The sequence below is a fragment of the Corylus avellana genome, chromosome ca7 (genome assembly GCF_901000735.1).
Source record: "Corylus avellana chromosome ca7, CavTom2PMs-1.0".
Classification (NCBI taxonomy): domain Eukaryota; kingdom Viridiplantae; phylum Streptophyta; class Magnoliopsida; order Fagales; family Betulaceae; genus Corylus; species Corylus avellana.
Genome location: NC_081547.1, coordinates 1,620,126 through 1,632,978, shown reverse-complemented (window position 1 = coordinate 1,632,978; position 12,853 = coordinate 1,620,126). Strand labels below are relative to the sequence as shown.

General features: G+C 37.0%; 2 protein-coding genes across 5 annotated transcripts in view; one reads left to right on the top strand and one right to left on the bottom strand.

Annotated features, from left to right (window-relative positions):
- Positions 1 to 29: 29 nt before the first annotated feature.
- LOC132188269 (protein JINGUBANG) lies at positions 30 to 1,744 on the bottom strand. Its single transcript, XM_059602690.1, has one exon. It carries the CDS (start codon positions 1,694 to 1,696, stop codon positions 266 to 268), a length of 1,431 nt encoding a protein of 476 aa, XP_059458673.1. The 5' UTR covers positions 1,697 to 1,744; the 3' UTR covers positions 30 to 265.
- Positions 1,745 to 5,502: 3,758 nt separating this feature from the next.
- The window catches only part of LOC132187653 (uncharacterized), a 40,284-nt gene continuing 32,933 nt past the window's right edge, over positions 5,503 to 12,853 (top strand). For all 4 annotated transcript variants that reach the window (XR_009440841.1, XM_059602041.1, XM_059602043.1 and 1 more), the window contains exons 1-6: positions 5,503 to 6,016; positions 6,133 to 6,229; positions 6,522 to 8,824; positions 10,022 to 10,136; positions 11,605 to 12,297; positions 12,510 to 12,795. Coding sequence is in view for 3 of the 4 variants with exons in the window: in XM_059602041.1 (XP_059458024.1) it covers positions 5,736 to 6,016; positions 6,133 to 6,229; positions 6,522 to 8,824; positions 10,022 to 10,136; positions 11,605 to 12,297; positions 12,510 to 12,795 (3,775 nt within the window). In the remaining variant the exon portion in view is untranslated. The remainder of the gene's footprint in view (positions 6,017 to 6,132; positions 6,230 to 6,521; positions 8,825 to 10,021; positions 10,137 to 11,604; positions 12,298 to 12,509; positions 12,796 to 12,853) is intronic.

Sequence of the window (12,853 nt, the reverse complement as noted above, 5' to 3'; positions counted from 1 at the left end):
ATCTATAATTCTTTTACACCAAGGAATTTTAGTTGCTGTCAACATTTTGTAAAAGAGCCGTAAATTTGAACATTACTATCTTCATAAACCACACTCGATCCCTTTATATACTCACATTTTGTAGACCAAAAAAGGAAACTCAACCCTATGCATGTTATGCAATCAAATTGACCATATATATATATATATATATGCATGCGCAACCAAGTTTGGTGATAGATCAAATTCACACATTCACGGCCGGACACAAAAGAATGCACGTACATTATTCATCGAATATCTTTTTGAGCCCGGCCAATGATCTTCTACCAGAGGAGGAGCCTGGAGTCGAGTTCGGAGTGGTAGGCATAGCTTTCTGCTGTACTTGATTACGTGTCATCGTCGGCGTTTGCTCCGAGACCTTCCATATCTTCACGGACTTGTCCAAACTGCCACTATACAGAATCCATCGCGGCTCGGCGGGCGTGGAGTCGTGTTGATCCTTTTCCACTGCCAAGCACTTCACGGGCCCAGTGTGTCCCGTCAACACCGACAAGCACGTGTGCTCCCCCTCCGACGTTCTCTTCCACACGCATATTCCGGCGTCGGCGGATCCGCTGAACACTAGGTTCCCAGCCGTGGCTAAGCATAGCACTGCCAGTTTATGGCCTCTCAAAGTGCCGCCGTGTGAGAGAGCCTTCTCGAGCTCCCAGAAGTTAACCAGCCCGTCTGACGACCCAGAGTAGACAAAGGTGGCCTCAGGGTTCACCGCCAATGTTGTCACCGCGCACTCTTGCTTTAGCAACGTTTGCGAGAAGAAATGCTTCGTTCCTTTCCCTTGTAACTCTCTACGCCAAACCTTGACGGTTCCGTCAGCTGAGCCGGTGAATACCAAGCCACCAAAACCCGCAACCAATGAATTCACAGCATCCTCGTGAGCATTGATTGATTCCAAACATTTGGAGTCCGAGATTCGCCATACTTTAAAGGTTTTATCCCAAGAAGCCGAATAAAGGTAAGATCCATCTTCGCTCAAGCTGAGAGATGAAATGGCATCGCAGTGCTTGATCCACAGCACGCTACGGTGGCGCCTCACTTCCACGTAGTTCTTGGGCTTCATCGAGCTCTTGAGATAATCCCTCAAAGTCGGCAGCGTCTCTAGGCGCTTGTGAACGCTCCTATTCCTCGAAGACACCTTCCAAACTCTGATCTTCCCGTCCTGGTGTCCCGTAAAGATCTTCTCCCCGCCAATCACTATCGCTTTAACCAACCCGCTATTCGATTTGAACCCGGAGAACTCTTGCTGGTTCTTCCATACCCGAATGTTCTTGCTGTCGGATCCAGTATACAACAAATCCCCAGAGGCTGCCAGCGAGTATATATGCCCTTCTTCGCGGACCAGCGAGCCCATGAGCGCGTTTGGTATGACGTCGGCCGTCGTCGGAGGAGGAGGAAGAGGATTCATATGGGTCGACCACGGAGACTTGGCGAACGGTGACGTGGACGTCGACGGCTCGTACTGACAACCGTCGTCCAAGACCATTAGAGGGTCGGTCACGTCGTAGTTAGCTGGATTCGCCCCAGTAGGGTGACCGTCCCGATCATCATGACGACCGTCCGGATCACAGTTCTTCAGCCTGTCAAACCTTTGTCCTCGCTTGCTGCTTTCTTCCGAGAATATTCGGCGCCCTCTTGACGTGCTTCTCATTCTATGCATCTTGTATAATCTAAGGAAAAAGAAGAAAAGGGTATCTAATACAAGGAATAAAGAGGAAATTAAGCCGAAAGCTTAAAGACTAGAGAACAATCAAGCGAGAGGTGGATCTTAAATCGCTTTCTCTTTTAAGATTCATACGTTGATCGTTGCGGTTGCGAAAAACCCACAACGAGCAATTTCGTTATTTTTGCCGGGAAATTTCCGTTGGTCGGTTGGACGGTCCTTGAGGTTGAGGTTTTTCCATGTCTAGTCGTTTTCTTACAAAGCAACTTTTGGGTTGTGGACTGCCTAATCACGTCACGCCACGTTGATGTTCAATTGGGAGTGAAAGCAGTGAAAATGATTACAATGTCCGGTTCCTCAAACGGAGGCACCGGACGTGTGCGGTTGCAGACAAGGGCGTTTAAAGGCCGAGCTGGTAGGAAAAGAAAGATAATAAGGAAATTTTTGGCCTTTTGACCTGGTCTATTTACTATAGTTAACCAATTGTCTCCTGCGTACATGTGGTAAAGAGGATTTTTAGGAGCCACTTGGGTAGTAAACCACAAACCAATTATCAATATATAATATATTTTTCCATTCAATTTCTGAGATCCGACAAGTTCGATAATAAACGTGAGTTTTTTTTTTTTTTAAGTACGATTAGATGAGAGAGAGTTATGAATCTAACCATGGATGATTAGATGGTGGGGTACGGTTACTAAATTAGATTGTGAATTATAGATATCAATGGCTAAAGGCTAAAGCTTGGGAATAACATACATCATCTAATTTCTAAGGTGGCTTGGGCCAAAATCGTTTGCCCTGAACAAGTTTCTCAGTGTTGGGCCGGAAGACTCCCTTTTTATCCGGCCCAACATAGTCGAGCCCTTCCCTCCGCTTGTGCGGACATGTCAAAAAAAAAAAACCGGCTGAAACAATTTATTTTATTGTGCACAATAAATTTGACACTTAGTTAATCGTTGGACTTCCCAAATTTAGTAAGGGCCATTTTATAACTAAATAATACTATGCATTTTTCCGTTTTACACAACCTTAAACTAAATTTTCCCGTTGTCATTGGGGATAAAACTTCTCCATGCTTTGAATCTTTGCTTCATGCTTGGACCAAACTTGTTACCTTGTTGTAATTTTAACTTTAGGAAGTCCAAATTTAGTAAGGACCATTTCATAACTAAATAACACTATGCATTTTTCTGTTTTACACAACCTTAAACTAAATTTTGATGTTGTCATTGGAGATAAAACTTCTCCATGCTTTGAATCTTTGCTTCATGCTTTGACCAAACTTGTTACCTTATTGTGATTTTAACTTTATGAAGTCCAATTTAATTGGGTCTTTTGTTTTTATGTACCGCTTCGTCTAATACTTAGAGGGTAAGGATTCTTTTTAGATTTATTGCCTATTGTTTGTTTCATATTGTCTTTTTAGTTTTGATTTTGTTATTCAGAGCCCACCCGTTTCATTTTTTTATTTTTATTTTTTTTTTTTTTCATGTAACCCTCATCTCATTATTGAATAAAAAAATAATAATAAAAAAAAAAAACGTTGGGAAGCCCAAACTGCTCTCACGACAGTCCAATATGTCTTTGATTTTGGTCTCATCAATTTATTTTGAAAAGCAACTCACTTAAAAGATCCATCTATTATTAATAGGTGAGCAAAATAATACTTCAATACTGCTTAGGACAGGCGGGTTCTATACCTTGCTCTTTTAAGCTATTCGAATCTTTATAAAATTCAGGCAGCTTAATTATAAAAGATTCCTATCTCTTCAAAACAGCTTCCTCTCTTCAAGCATATGGATTTTGTCCATTTCCTTCGACCTTCTCATGCATCTTAGTTAGTTGTTAAAGACCCTTTTCCACAAGCATTCATATTGACTCTTCCTCTTTTTGATCTTTGGCTCTACAGTGACAATGATTCTCCCTTTGTTGCTTTTCTTTATTCTTATTACCTAAGAGAGAGAGAGAGAGGGAATGTTTTTTTTTTTTTTTGTTTTTTTTTTTTTTTTTATAAGTAGAGAGAGGGAATGTTGATTACAGGACAATAATATTTAGAAAATTTCCTTGGCAAGAAACTAACTCCTGTGTACTTTTTACTTTAAGAAACAAAAAAAAAAAAAAAAAAAAAAATCCTTTGTACTTTCTCGATGCAGTGAAACTAAAGAAAACTAAAGAAAAGCTCAAGCAGATAAAGTGCTACACCAATAGAAGCTTCATGCAGCATTTAGTAAGATTAACTTTAGATAATAAAGATGCTGCATAAGTGTTAAGTTTTATATTAATTTCTTATTAAGTACGATTGAATTTTATAAATAATTTCAAAAATGTTTAAATATAATTTGATTAGTTATATTGTAGTGATAATGCTTCCCTAAATTGAAAATTTTTGTCATTAGCTTAGCTAGTTAAGATGGTGCTTTTGTATTGGAACTCCTCCCCTTGTTGCCATTTTTAATGAACTCTTTGTACTTGGGTTCTCAATGTGGTTATAAATGCCATTTTGTTTATAATTTTTATTTGTTTATGCTTTTGTATCCAAGTCACATAAATTGTTACATGTCCATTAGCAAGTGATAAACATACAATTTATTTTTTTAAAAAAATTTTCATGTGATAATTACATGCTCAAAAGGCACATAACAATTTTATAAATTGAATTTAAAGATTTGGAAGAAATTTATGACCAAATTAGATATTGTACAAGCTCTTGTCCGTTATTTACTATTTTTTTGGGTGTGTAAAGCAGTTCATCAAGGCCGGCCTAACCGCTAAGCAAGTTAGGCTAGAGCCTAGAGCCCCAGATAGGCCCCAATTTTTTTTTTTATTTTTAAGGCCCAAATTTTTTTTTTAATAAGGCATAAAGAAAAAAAAAAAGTTGCATAACGGCCCTCAACATGCTTTAAGAAAAATATTATTATTTGTTTATAATATCAAGGCGACAAGGCTCCAACATGCTTTATTGAGGCCTTCAACATGCTTTAAAAAAACAATATTATTATTTTTTATAATATGGAGGCCTTTTGCATAACGGCCATGAGACCCTCAACAGTCAACATGTTTTTTAAAAAATAATATTATTTGTTTATAATATCGAGGCCCTCTATAAAATAAGAATGAAAAAAAAAAAAAAAAACTGAGAATCCCGCAGACTTGTTTGTTGTGGTTATTTTGCTGAAGAGAAATGCTATACATTCTAAATTTTATTCAAAAAAATGAGTTTCCAAATAATGTGTCACAATCCTATGAGTTTGGTGACACTTCCCAAAATAATAAATCTCATGAGATGGTGACACATCATTTGAGAACTCATTTTTTGAAAGAAAACTTGGCATGTGTAACACTCATTTTACAGAAATTCAGCCCTTCACAAAAAGTTAAAATATTCAACTTTTCACATTTCAAAAAGGTTAAAATGATTATTTTGCAATCTACGAAAATGTTGAAAGACAAAAATAAGCCAGATTAATTTAAATATAAAGAACAAAGAGTAAGGGCAAAATGATAATTTTAGTCTCAAACAAAAAATCACTAATGCAGAATAGGTGTTTATTAGGTAAAAATCTCTTGCAATATTAAAATAAATATTATTTAATTAACATTTAAATATTAAAAAATAAGGCCCAATATCTAAAAAGTAATTTTACAATATTTTTTACATATTATATTACAACAAGTATTTGTATAAATTTGGAGGAAAAAATAGATATGTCTCCTTCAAACAATAAGAGTAATTTTGTTTTTTCACAAAAAAGATTTTTGGTAGTTTAGAGTTATCTTACAAGGTTTGGAACGTTCAAAGAAGCTATTCGTATCTGTCCCCTCTACCGCTAGACTCGTATACTCGGGCGACTTTATATATCTTCCTGTCAGTAACTTTCCCGCCGATTTGCCCACGGAATCGGCAACGATTCTTTATCCAGAAAGATAGGCCTAAATATTTGTCTGTTTGTTTCCCGAGAAAGCTTCGAGCAAAATCATGACCATACACGAAACTACTAATTCCCTGAACTTCAATTAGACTTCAATCGGAAAGATGTTCTTGGAGAACTTAATTCGACGGAGAGTAGCGTCTCTGTTGCAGCCATGGCTGCGAGAAGAGCCGGAGCTGGAGGTCAAGTTAGGGTTTATAAATTCTCACGCGGCAGCGAAGAACCTGCGTTTGAACGCATGGGTTCTGAACGAGCTCATCGACGGGACGGATCATTTTTCCTTCAAAGACGTCACCATCGACAGCTTGATCGTCCGGTTCTCGAACTGGTTCGTCCCCGCCTTCAGAATCGAACTTCAAGGGGTCCATGTGACGCTAGCAGCTGCGTGAGTCATTTGCACTTTTCTCTTCGTGTGTGTATGCAATTGTGTGAATGCTTTTTGTGGATTTGGATGTTTTTAATTCTGAAAATGTGATCGATGTTTTGGGATTTTACTCGAAGGGAGTTGAAGGAGGAGGGATATTCGAGAAGGGTGCGGAAACGAAATGATTCGTTCTCAGAGGACATGAAGAAGAAGCTTTCCATGTTTGATCCTGAGGTATTAGCGTACACTATCAGGCATCAGCTTAGTGATTACATTGTTTTAGATAGTGCAGAAGTTTACAATTCAGAGGCAGAGTTACAATGAGGGATTGCAGCTTCATGTAAAGTGTAACTAGGTTCATGTTCTTGAGGATGGGCTTTAAGATGATTATGAGGTCGATCGGATTTTGAGAGAGTTTGCATATTTAGTAGTGTTAACACTAGGAATTCTTTCTCCTTAACTGGCCTATGTAGGTTAAAACTTTGCGTATTTATCACTATCTCTGATGCTTTTTACTGCATTTCAGGGTAGTGCTTTGCACAGCGTTCTTGAGAGGATCTTTGTCACCACTTCTTCAAGAAATCGATTTACCATGTCCTTTTTTAATCTTATGCTTAAACAGTGTCAGCTTCAGATGCGTGATATTAGTCTGCAAGTGGAGTTCGCTATGTTGAATGATTTGTGTATGTGTTTGTCGGAAATAAAGGAATTTAATGCAGAATCCCAGTACCTCGCTCATGGGTGTCTTCTTAGAGGGCTTTTTGGTGCAATTTTTCTACCTCTGAAAGAAGTTTCTTACATTGTCAATGGGACTGGTTTCGAGATTGGCTTCAAGAGAAAAGATCATATCAACCGTGTGTTGCTTTCAACAGATCTGTTCACTCGCATCAAATTGGATGATCTTCAGCTTGTGGAGTTCAGTCTCCGGGTTCCAGAATTAAGCTTGTTTTTTTCTCCAGCTGATCTTTCTATATACTCAGCTTTGGGTAAAATATCATCTAAAGAATCTAAGCATGCTAGAGATGGTAGACAACTATGGAAATTAGCTGCAAGCAAAGTTGGCAATGTGACTTCAGCTCCCAGATTGTCATTTAATAAACTAGTTGTTATTGTTGGTCTCTGGCTACGTTATGTCAAAACTTATGAGCATTTTTTGTCACTATGTGGATATCCTGCTGACCACTTTTTAGAAAGATCTTGTGCTGAGATGTCTAAGGATAAAATGTTTCTGAGTTCTATCCAATACCATTGGAAGGTGATCTCTGATATTGAGAATGAGCTGCCTGCTGAAGCTATTGCACGGGCACGGCAAATTGCCCGTCACAGGGCGGTGTTGAATGTTCAATGTGTCCAAGATACTAACAAGGAATCTGTTGTCAATCGTCACTTCAAGTTTATTTGCAAGATCCTTCATCTACTAGCATTTCTTTTGAAACTCATATGCAATATGGTCCACGCCATTGTAAAATTATTATGTTTGAGGAAAGTTTTGGCTCAAGATCCAAAAAATGATGGAGATTGCAGAACTATCTCTGAATATCCCTATGCATGTAGTTACTTCATTTTGAATCTTGGGAAAATTGTAATCACTGTTTGTCAAATGAAACCAATTCAACCTTCTGTAAATGAAAAGTTAGAATCACATATTGGGATCTCATATTCAGATTTACTTTCGTTCTGTCTTTCAATTGATGAATTGTTATTAATAAATGTACAAAAAACTTGTGAACAGTCTGTCTTTTTATCCTGTGGACAATTGAGGATGAACTCATCATCTTTGACAGAAGCTTCTGTTGGGGAAAGCAGTTCGAAAACTTATCCTAATTCTTTGAAAGGACGTAAGAAGGGGAGAGCTAATGATCTTAAATCTATTTTATGGGGCGAGCCTGCACAAATGTTTCCTCTTCCAGAAACTAGTCATACCAGTGCTGCTCATGATGCTGAAGCTACCTGCTTACCGGTTCTGGAACATTTTCTTGGAGAAATGTGGTTGGGTTGGAGAAGAGGTTGCGTGAAATTTGAAGAAAATGATATTGAGTATTCAAAGAATCCGTGCCTTCTCTTTGAGATCAAAAACTCTCTGACATATCCAGGCGTCAAGCATCCAAATTCTGGATTTTGGAAATGCAGTTTGATTCTGGGAAAATTGAATTTAGCTTTGGGGTTTTCATCAATACTATCAATATCTCTGCTTCTTAGGCAGATAGAAGATGCTCTTAGCTGGACTGAGGACAGTGGTAGAGCAAGGGTTCTTTCAGATTCTCAAAGAAGCAGTGATGAACAACCAGAAATCAGTAGCATTGATGAACAACCAGAAATCAGTAGCATTGATGAACAACCAGAAATCAGTGAGGATAGTAATTACAAGTACAATGGTAGTAGTGGAATGAAGACAGTCTTGCTTAGAATGCTTCCTGAAAAACACACTCAAATTGGGATATTTATAGCTGGTCCTCACATCCGTATGTCATTGAGAAAGGAGTTTGATGGTTTGAATGAAAACATGAATCACACAATTAATGAGGATGATCTTCACCTTGCTTTTGATGTTCATAACATTGAGGTTGCTGTTCGGCCAACTTCTGGATCTGATCCAGCATCATTGAGTGGCTCTAATGATGCTGAAAAGGAGTGTCTGTTGTTGAAAGAGCATCATACAGGTGATTTTCCTATATCAGATAATGAAAAATATGTATCTCGGGGGTGTATTTCCCTTGGATCATGTCTGCAAGTTCATGGTTTAAATGCTTATGTGGAGGACTCAGTAGACAAAAAACAAAGTCAAATTTTGGAGTTAAAGCCCATTACTGTCCAGTTATCATCATTCAGGTAGATTTTTGGCATTAAGTTGCTTTTCATATTTAATGGTTGCTCTGATGAAATCTTCAATGCCCTATCTTTTATATCTAGTTTATGATTTGCTCTACATTATTTTCATATGCATTTTAAGTGGTGGTTTTTTAGGGTATATGAACTTGCTTTAGTAGGTATTTATCTCAAGAAAAAAAAAACTGTTAAGACTACGACTTTTTATTTCAATTTTTTTTTGTTTTTATTAGATTTTTATCTACAGCTCTAAAGTGGATTCTTGATACCTCTTGGTATGTTTTTGATTAGTTCTGATTATTTAGAAGAGTAGAAAAATCTATAACTGAAAAATATACAGTTGATGTTATAAATAAGGTAATTTGATCTTCATCATACATGTGGCATATATTGGATACTTTGTTTACTTGCTTGGGGTTTTTAAGTCATTTTCATGCACCGCACAAGAGACCTTGAAAGCTTGTAGACCAAACGGATATATATATATATTTTTTGATAAATAAGTGATTCATTAAAAATATGGTTGTGGCTCATATTTATTTATGTTTGCTTAGGTTTTGATGTTAGGGATATATATATAATTTCTACATTTTCTGAAATGGGCTGTAGTTGTGGCTCATATTTATTAAGTGTTTATATGTACTTTTTTATATTCCCACCTTAATGTACTAGTCAAACTTTCTCGATATCTTCCCTTTTTAAATTAGTTAAACTTATGAAGCCTCACGATATACTTAATGAGTTCCCATAGGATTTCATTTTTTTCCCTCCTCGTGCTTTCTTTTCTATGACTGAACCATTTGAGTTTGCACAAGATGTTATGGTCTTTCTTATCTTCTATCAATTTTGATATTTTATGATGAGAAGAGCACAGCCTAATTTTATTTTGCTTTGACGAAGTAACATATGAACCCTTTATTGAGACACAATTATTTTTTGTCATCTTCAGATCCTCCTTTTCTTGTTGTGCAGTCTTTCTAGACTGATGTATCTGTTAAAATCTAGCTAAATATCTTAACCTTTCTGCTTTTGTTTTCTCATTTGTGATCATGGGGATCATGGAATTGGCAAGAAGTTAAAAAAAAATGAAGAGGCTTTATTCCCATCTCTTCCTCCAATCACCCACCACTTCCATGGAAAGGGAAAGTAATATAACTTTGGTCTTATTCTGATTGTGAAAGAATTATGTTTATATTGCAGGGAGCATCTTCATTCATTTAGTACAACTATTGTCACTTTGACTGCAGCTTTATCTGGGACGGCTACAGGATTCACTGCTTTATCATATATGGATGAGTTGTCTGTTCTCTTTCAGGTGGTTGTGGTTTTCTATTACCTAATCAAATTTGATAAGGTTTTATCGATTTGGTTTAATATACTCATTTACTAATGCAGACTTACTTTTACTGAAAATAGCTGTCATTTAAATTTTCCATTTCTTTATTTGTGGTACGCACCTCTTCTTAATAATGGAAGTAGATTTTGATGGTCTATATCATAACACCTGTTACTTGTTAAGTGCATCTTGAGCATGTTCTCTGCTGCTAGCTCCTGAATCCTCTAAGCATATTTGCAGGGGAAAGTTGTCTTTGTTGGCCTTTCGTTTTGTATTTCAGTCTCAGGTGTTTGGTTAATCCAGTGCAATAATTACAATAACTTTAAGATTCTATGTATTTTCAACAAGTGCCAAACTGTAATTTATGACTGATGACAATTGACTGAAATGACTGAAATGTATCTCTTTTTGTTTACAAGGTTTCAAACTCTGATTGGATGGTTCGAGTATGGAATTAGTTTTTGAAGGTGCAGCAAGAATAAAGAAATTAACTCAAACAAGATTGCAAATCTTATGTGATGATTGTGTTTTAGATTTTGGAATCAAGTTATGGTACTCAAATTGGAATTCTTATGTGGTTGGTCTTTCTGAAGCATGTCTTGGTAAAATTTTTATTGTTACTTTCTATATACTTGAAATCTGATGCTCCTAACCCCCTGCCCTGAAAAAGAAATTAAAAAGAGAGGAAAAAAGATTTCAATATCATCTGCAATTATAAGTAATCATATCGGCATGTTAATAAGGTCAACCAAGCCTTAGTTGCACAGGCATCTCTGTGCGCATATTGACCTCCCTTATTGGTATTAATAAAATATGATTTCAATATGCACGTACACTTCAGCCGATAAATCCTTTATTACCATCCATTGTTTCTATTAATAACTGAATCTACCATCTAGACTCGTATTCATTACAAAATCCTTGGCTGTTTTCCACCATCTCTACCTTTCCTCTTTTTAGCCTTCTTGTCCTTTTGGTCCTTTCAAATTTCTGGATGTGAGATACGTTGAAGGTGCTACACGGCAGGTAAGTTAAAGCTGAAAAGAATCTTGGTGGAGGTTGTGAGAAAAGATGTGCTGGCTATGGCTTGAGGTAGTTTGTCCATGAGTAGAACTGAATGCTGAGAAAATGTTCGAGACCGCACTTAGTTGGGATTGAGCGCTTTGTTGAGTTTTAATTTGCTTCATTTCCATGATTTGGGATATTTAATCTTATGACTTCACGAATATCAGTCTGTTTCTATTGAGTTGTTATTGTAATTATTGTTGTTACTTTTTTAAAAAGTATTGGTAATTAGGTGAAGTGGCGAAGTTTTTGACATTATGTGGTTGCTGTTGTTGTTGTTGTAATCTTATGTTTGTATTTGTGTATAAATTCCGTGAGTTTCTATACATGATTACTTTATTTTCGTTTTACCATTTTTGGCTTAAAAATAACTTTCTGACAGGTGGTTGGAAGTTTATCTTCGGCAGTCTCACATGCATATTGTTTCTTTGATCCTATTGGTCCTGTACCTCAAGAATATATCAGGCAAGAGATTGTGCTTGCTGAACCTGAACAAGAGGAGATAAAAGTGAAAGGAGCTCCCTTAATTTGTGGTAGTGTTCTATTTAAAATCTATGGGACCTTCAAACTTGAATCAGTGGATATGGTTCTTCATGACTCTAGGAGGAGCGATAATGTGGAGAGTTCTGTGAAGATCTTTGATGCTTTAACTAGGAGAATGCTGGCTGAGAGTGGTTTGTCTGATTGTGGAATTTGGGTATCTGTTAAGCAAATAAGCATTGAGATATCTTGCAAAGAACAAGTGGAAGTTCTCACTGATTGGTTAGGAATCCAGTTTGTTATTTTCAGATATCAGAATCATATAGGAAAACGTACTGATCACTCTGTACTGGAGGATCTGCTGCTGCAATCTCTTAATTGGTTATATGAATTATCACTTTCAAATTGCACGATTACTTTGACAACCGATTCTGAAAGACCAACTCATTGGTTACTCATAAATGTTGAACTTGGGACGATTTTTATGGCAAGATGCTCACTAAAGAGTGTTCTGGTTGGAGCACATCAGTTGAATAAGCTTATATCATCAGCTTCTGTTGCTAGTGAATTTCGAACAATCTCTTGGGAAATTCAGGTGATAATTTGGTGGATACCGGGTTGGAGAGAGATCAATAAGCTGCCTTATACTTTTTTGCTGCTTCTTTTGATTTATTTGCTCATATGATTATCCTCAGAAACCTTTCCATCTATATGCTTTATAATGCTTAGAGATAGGTGTGTATTGTTGAAACGCCATGCGTCTGTTTTCTGATTGGAGTGAAACTTGATCTTATTGTTATTGGGCAGGGTGGTTTTATTTTCCTTGAAACAACAACTTTGGCAAAGTTCATTCACTGTTCGGCTTCATATCTTCGTTGTGTCACCAATCTTTTATCTTTCGCTCAATCCTCTGATAAACACATTGGAAAAGCTGAACATGATATGGATATGACAAGACTGAATGATCATTCTGTTAGGGGGTATGCCCAAGAGACTCACTGTGCATCTCAGCAGGCCAGAAAGCAACTGATGGAAGCTTTTATAATAGACGTGTCCGCATTTTCTCTTGTTCTTGTGATTAAAGAAGAATCTGGTATATGCCTGCCCTCTCTAGTCTTAAGTTATAATCATGCCACATATATTTAAACAAT

Bases quoted from the DNA above. Each gene is read 5' to 3' on its own strand.
- LOC132188269 (XM_059602690.1), bottom strand. From the start codon at position 1,696: ATGCATAGAATGAGAAGCACGTCAAGAGGGCGCCGAATATTCTCGGAA.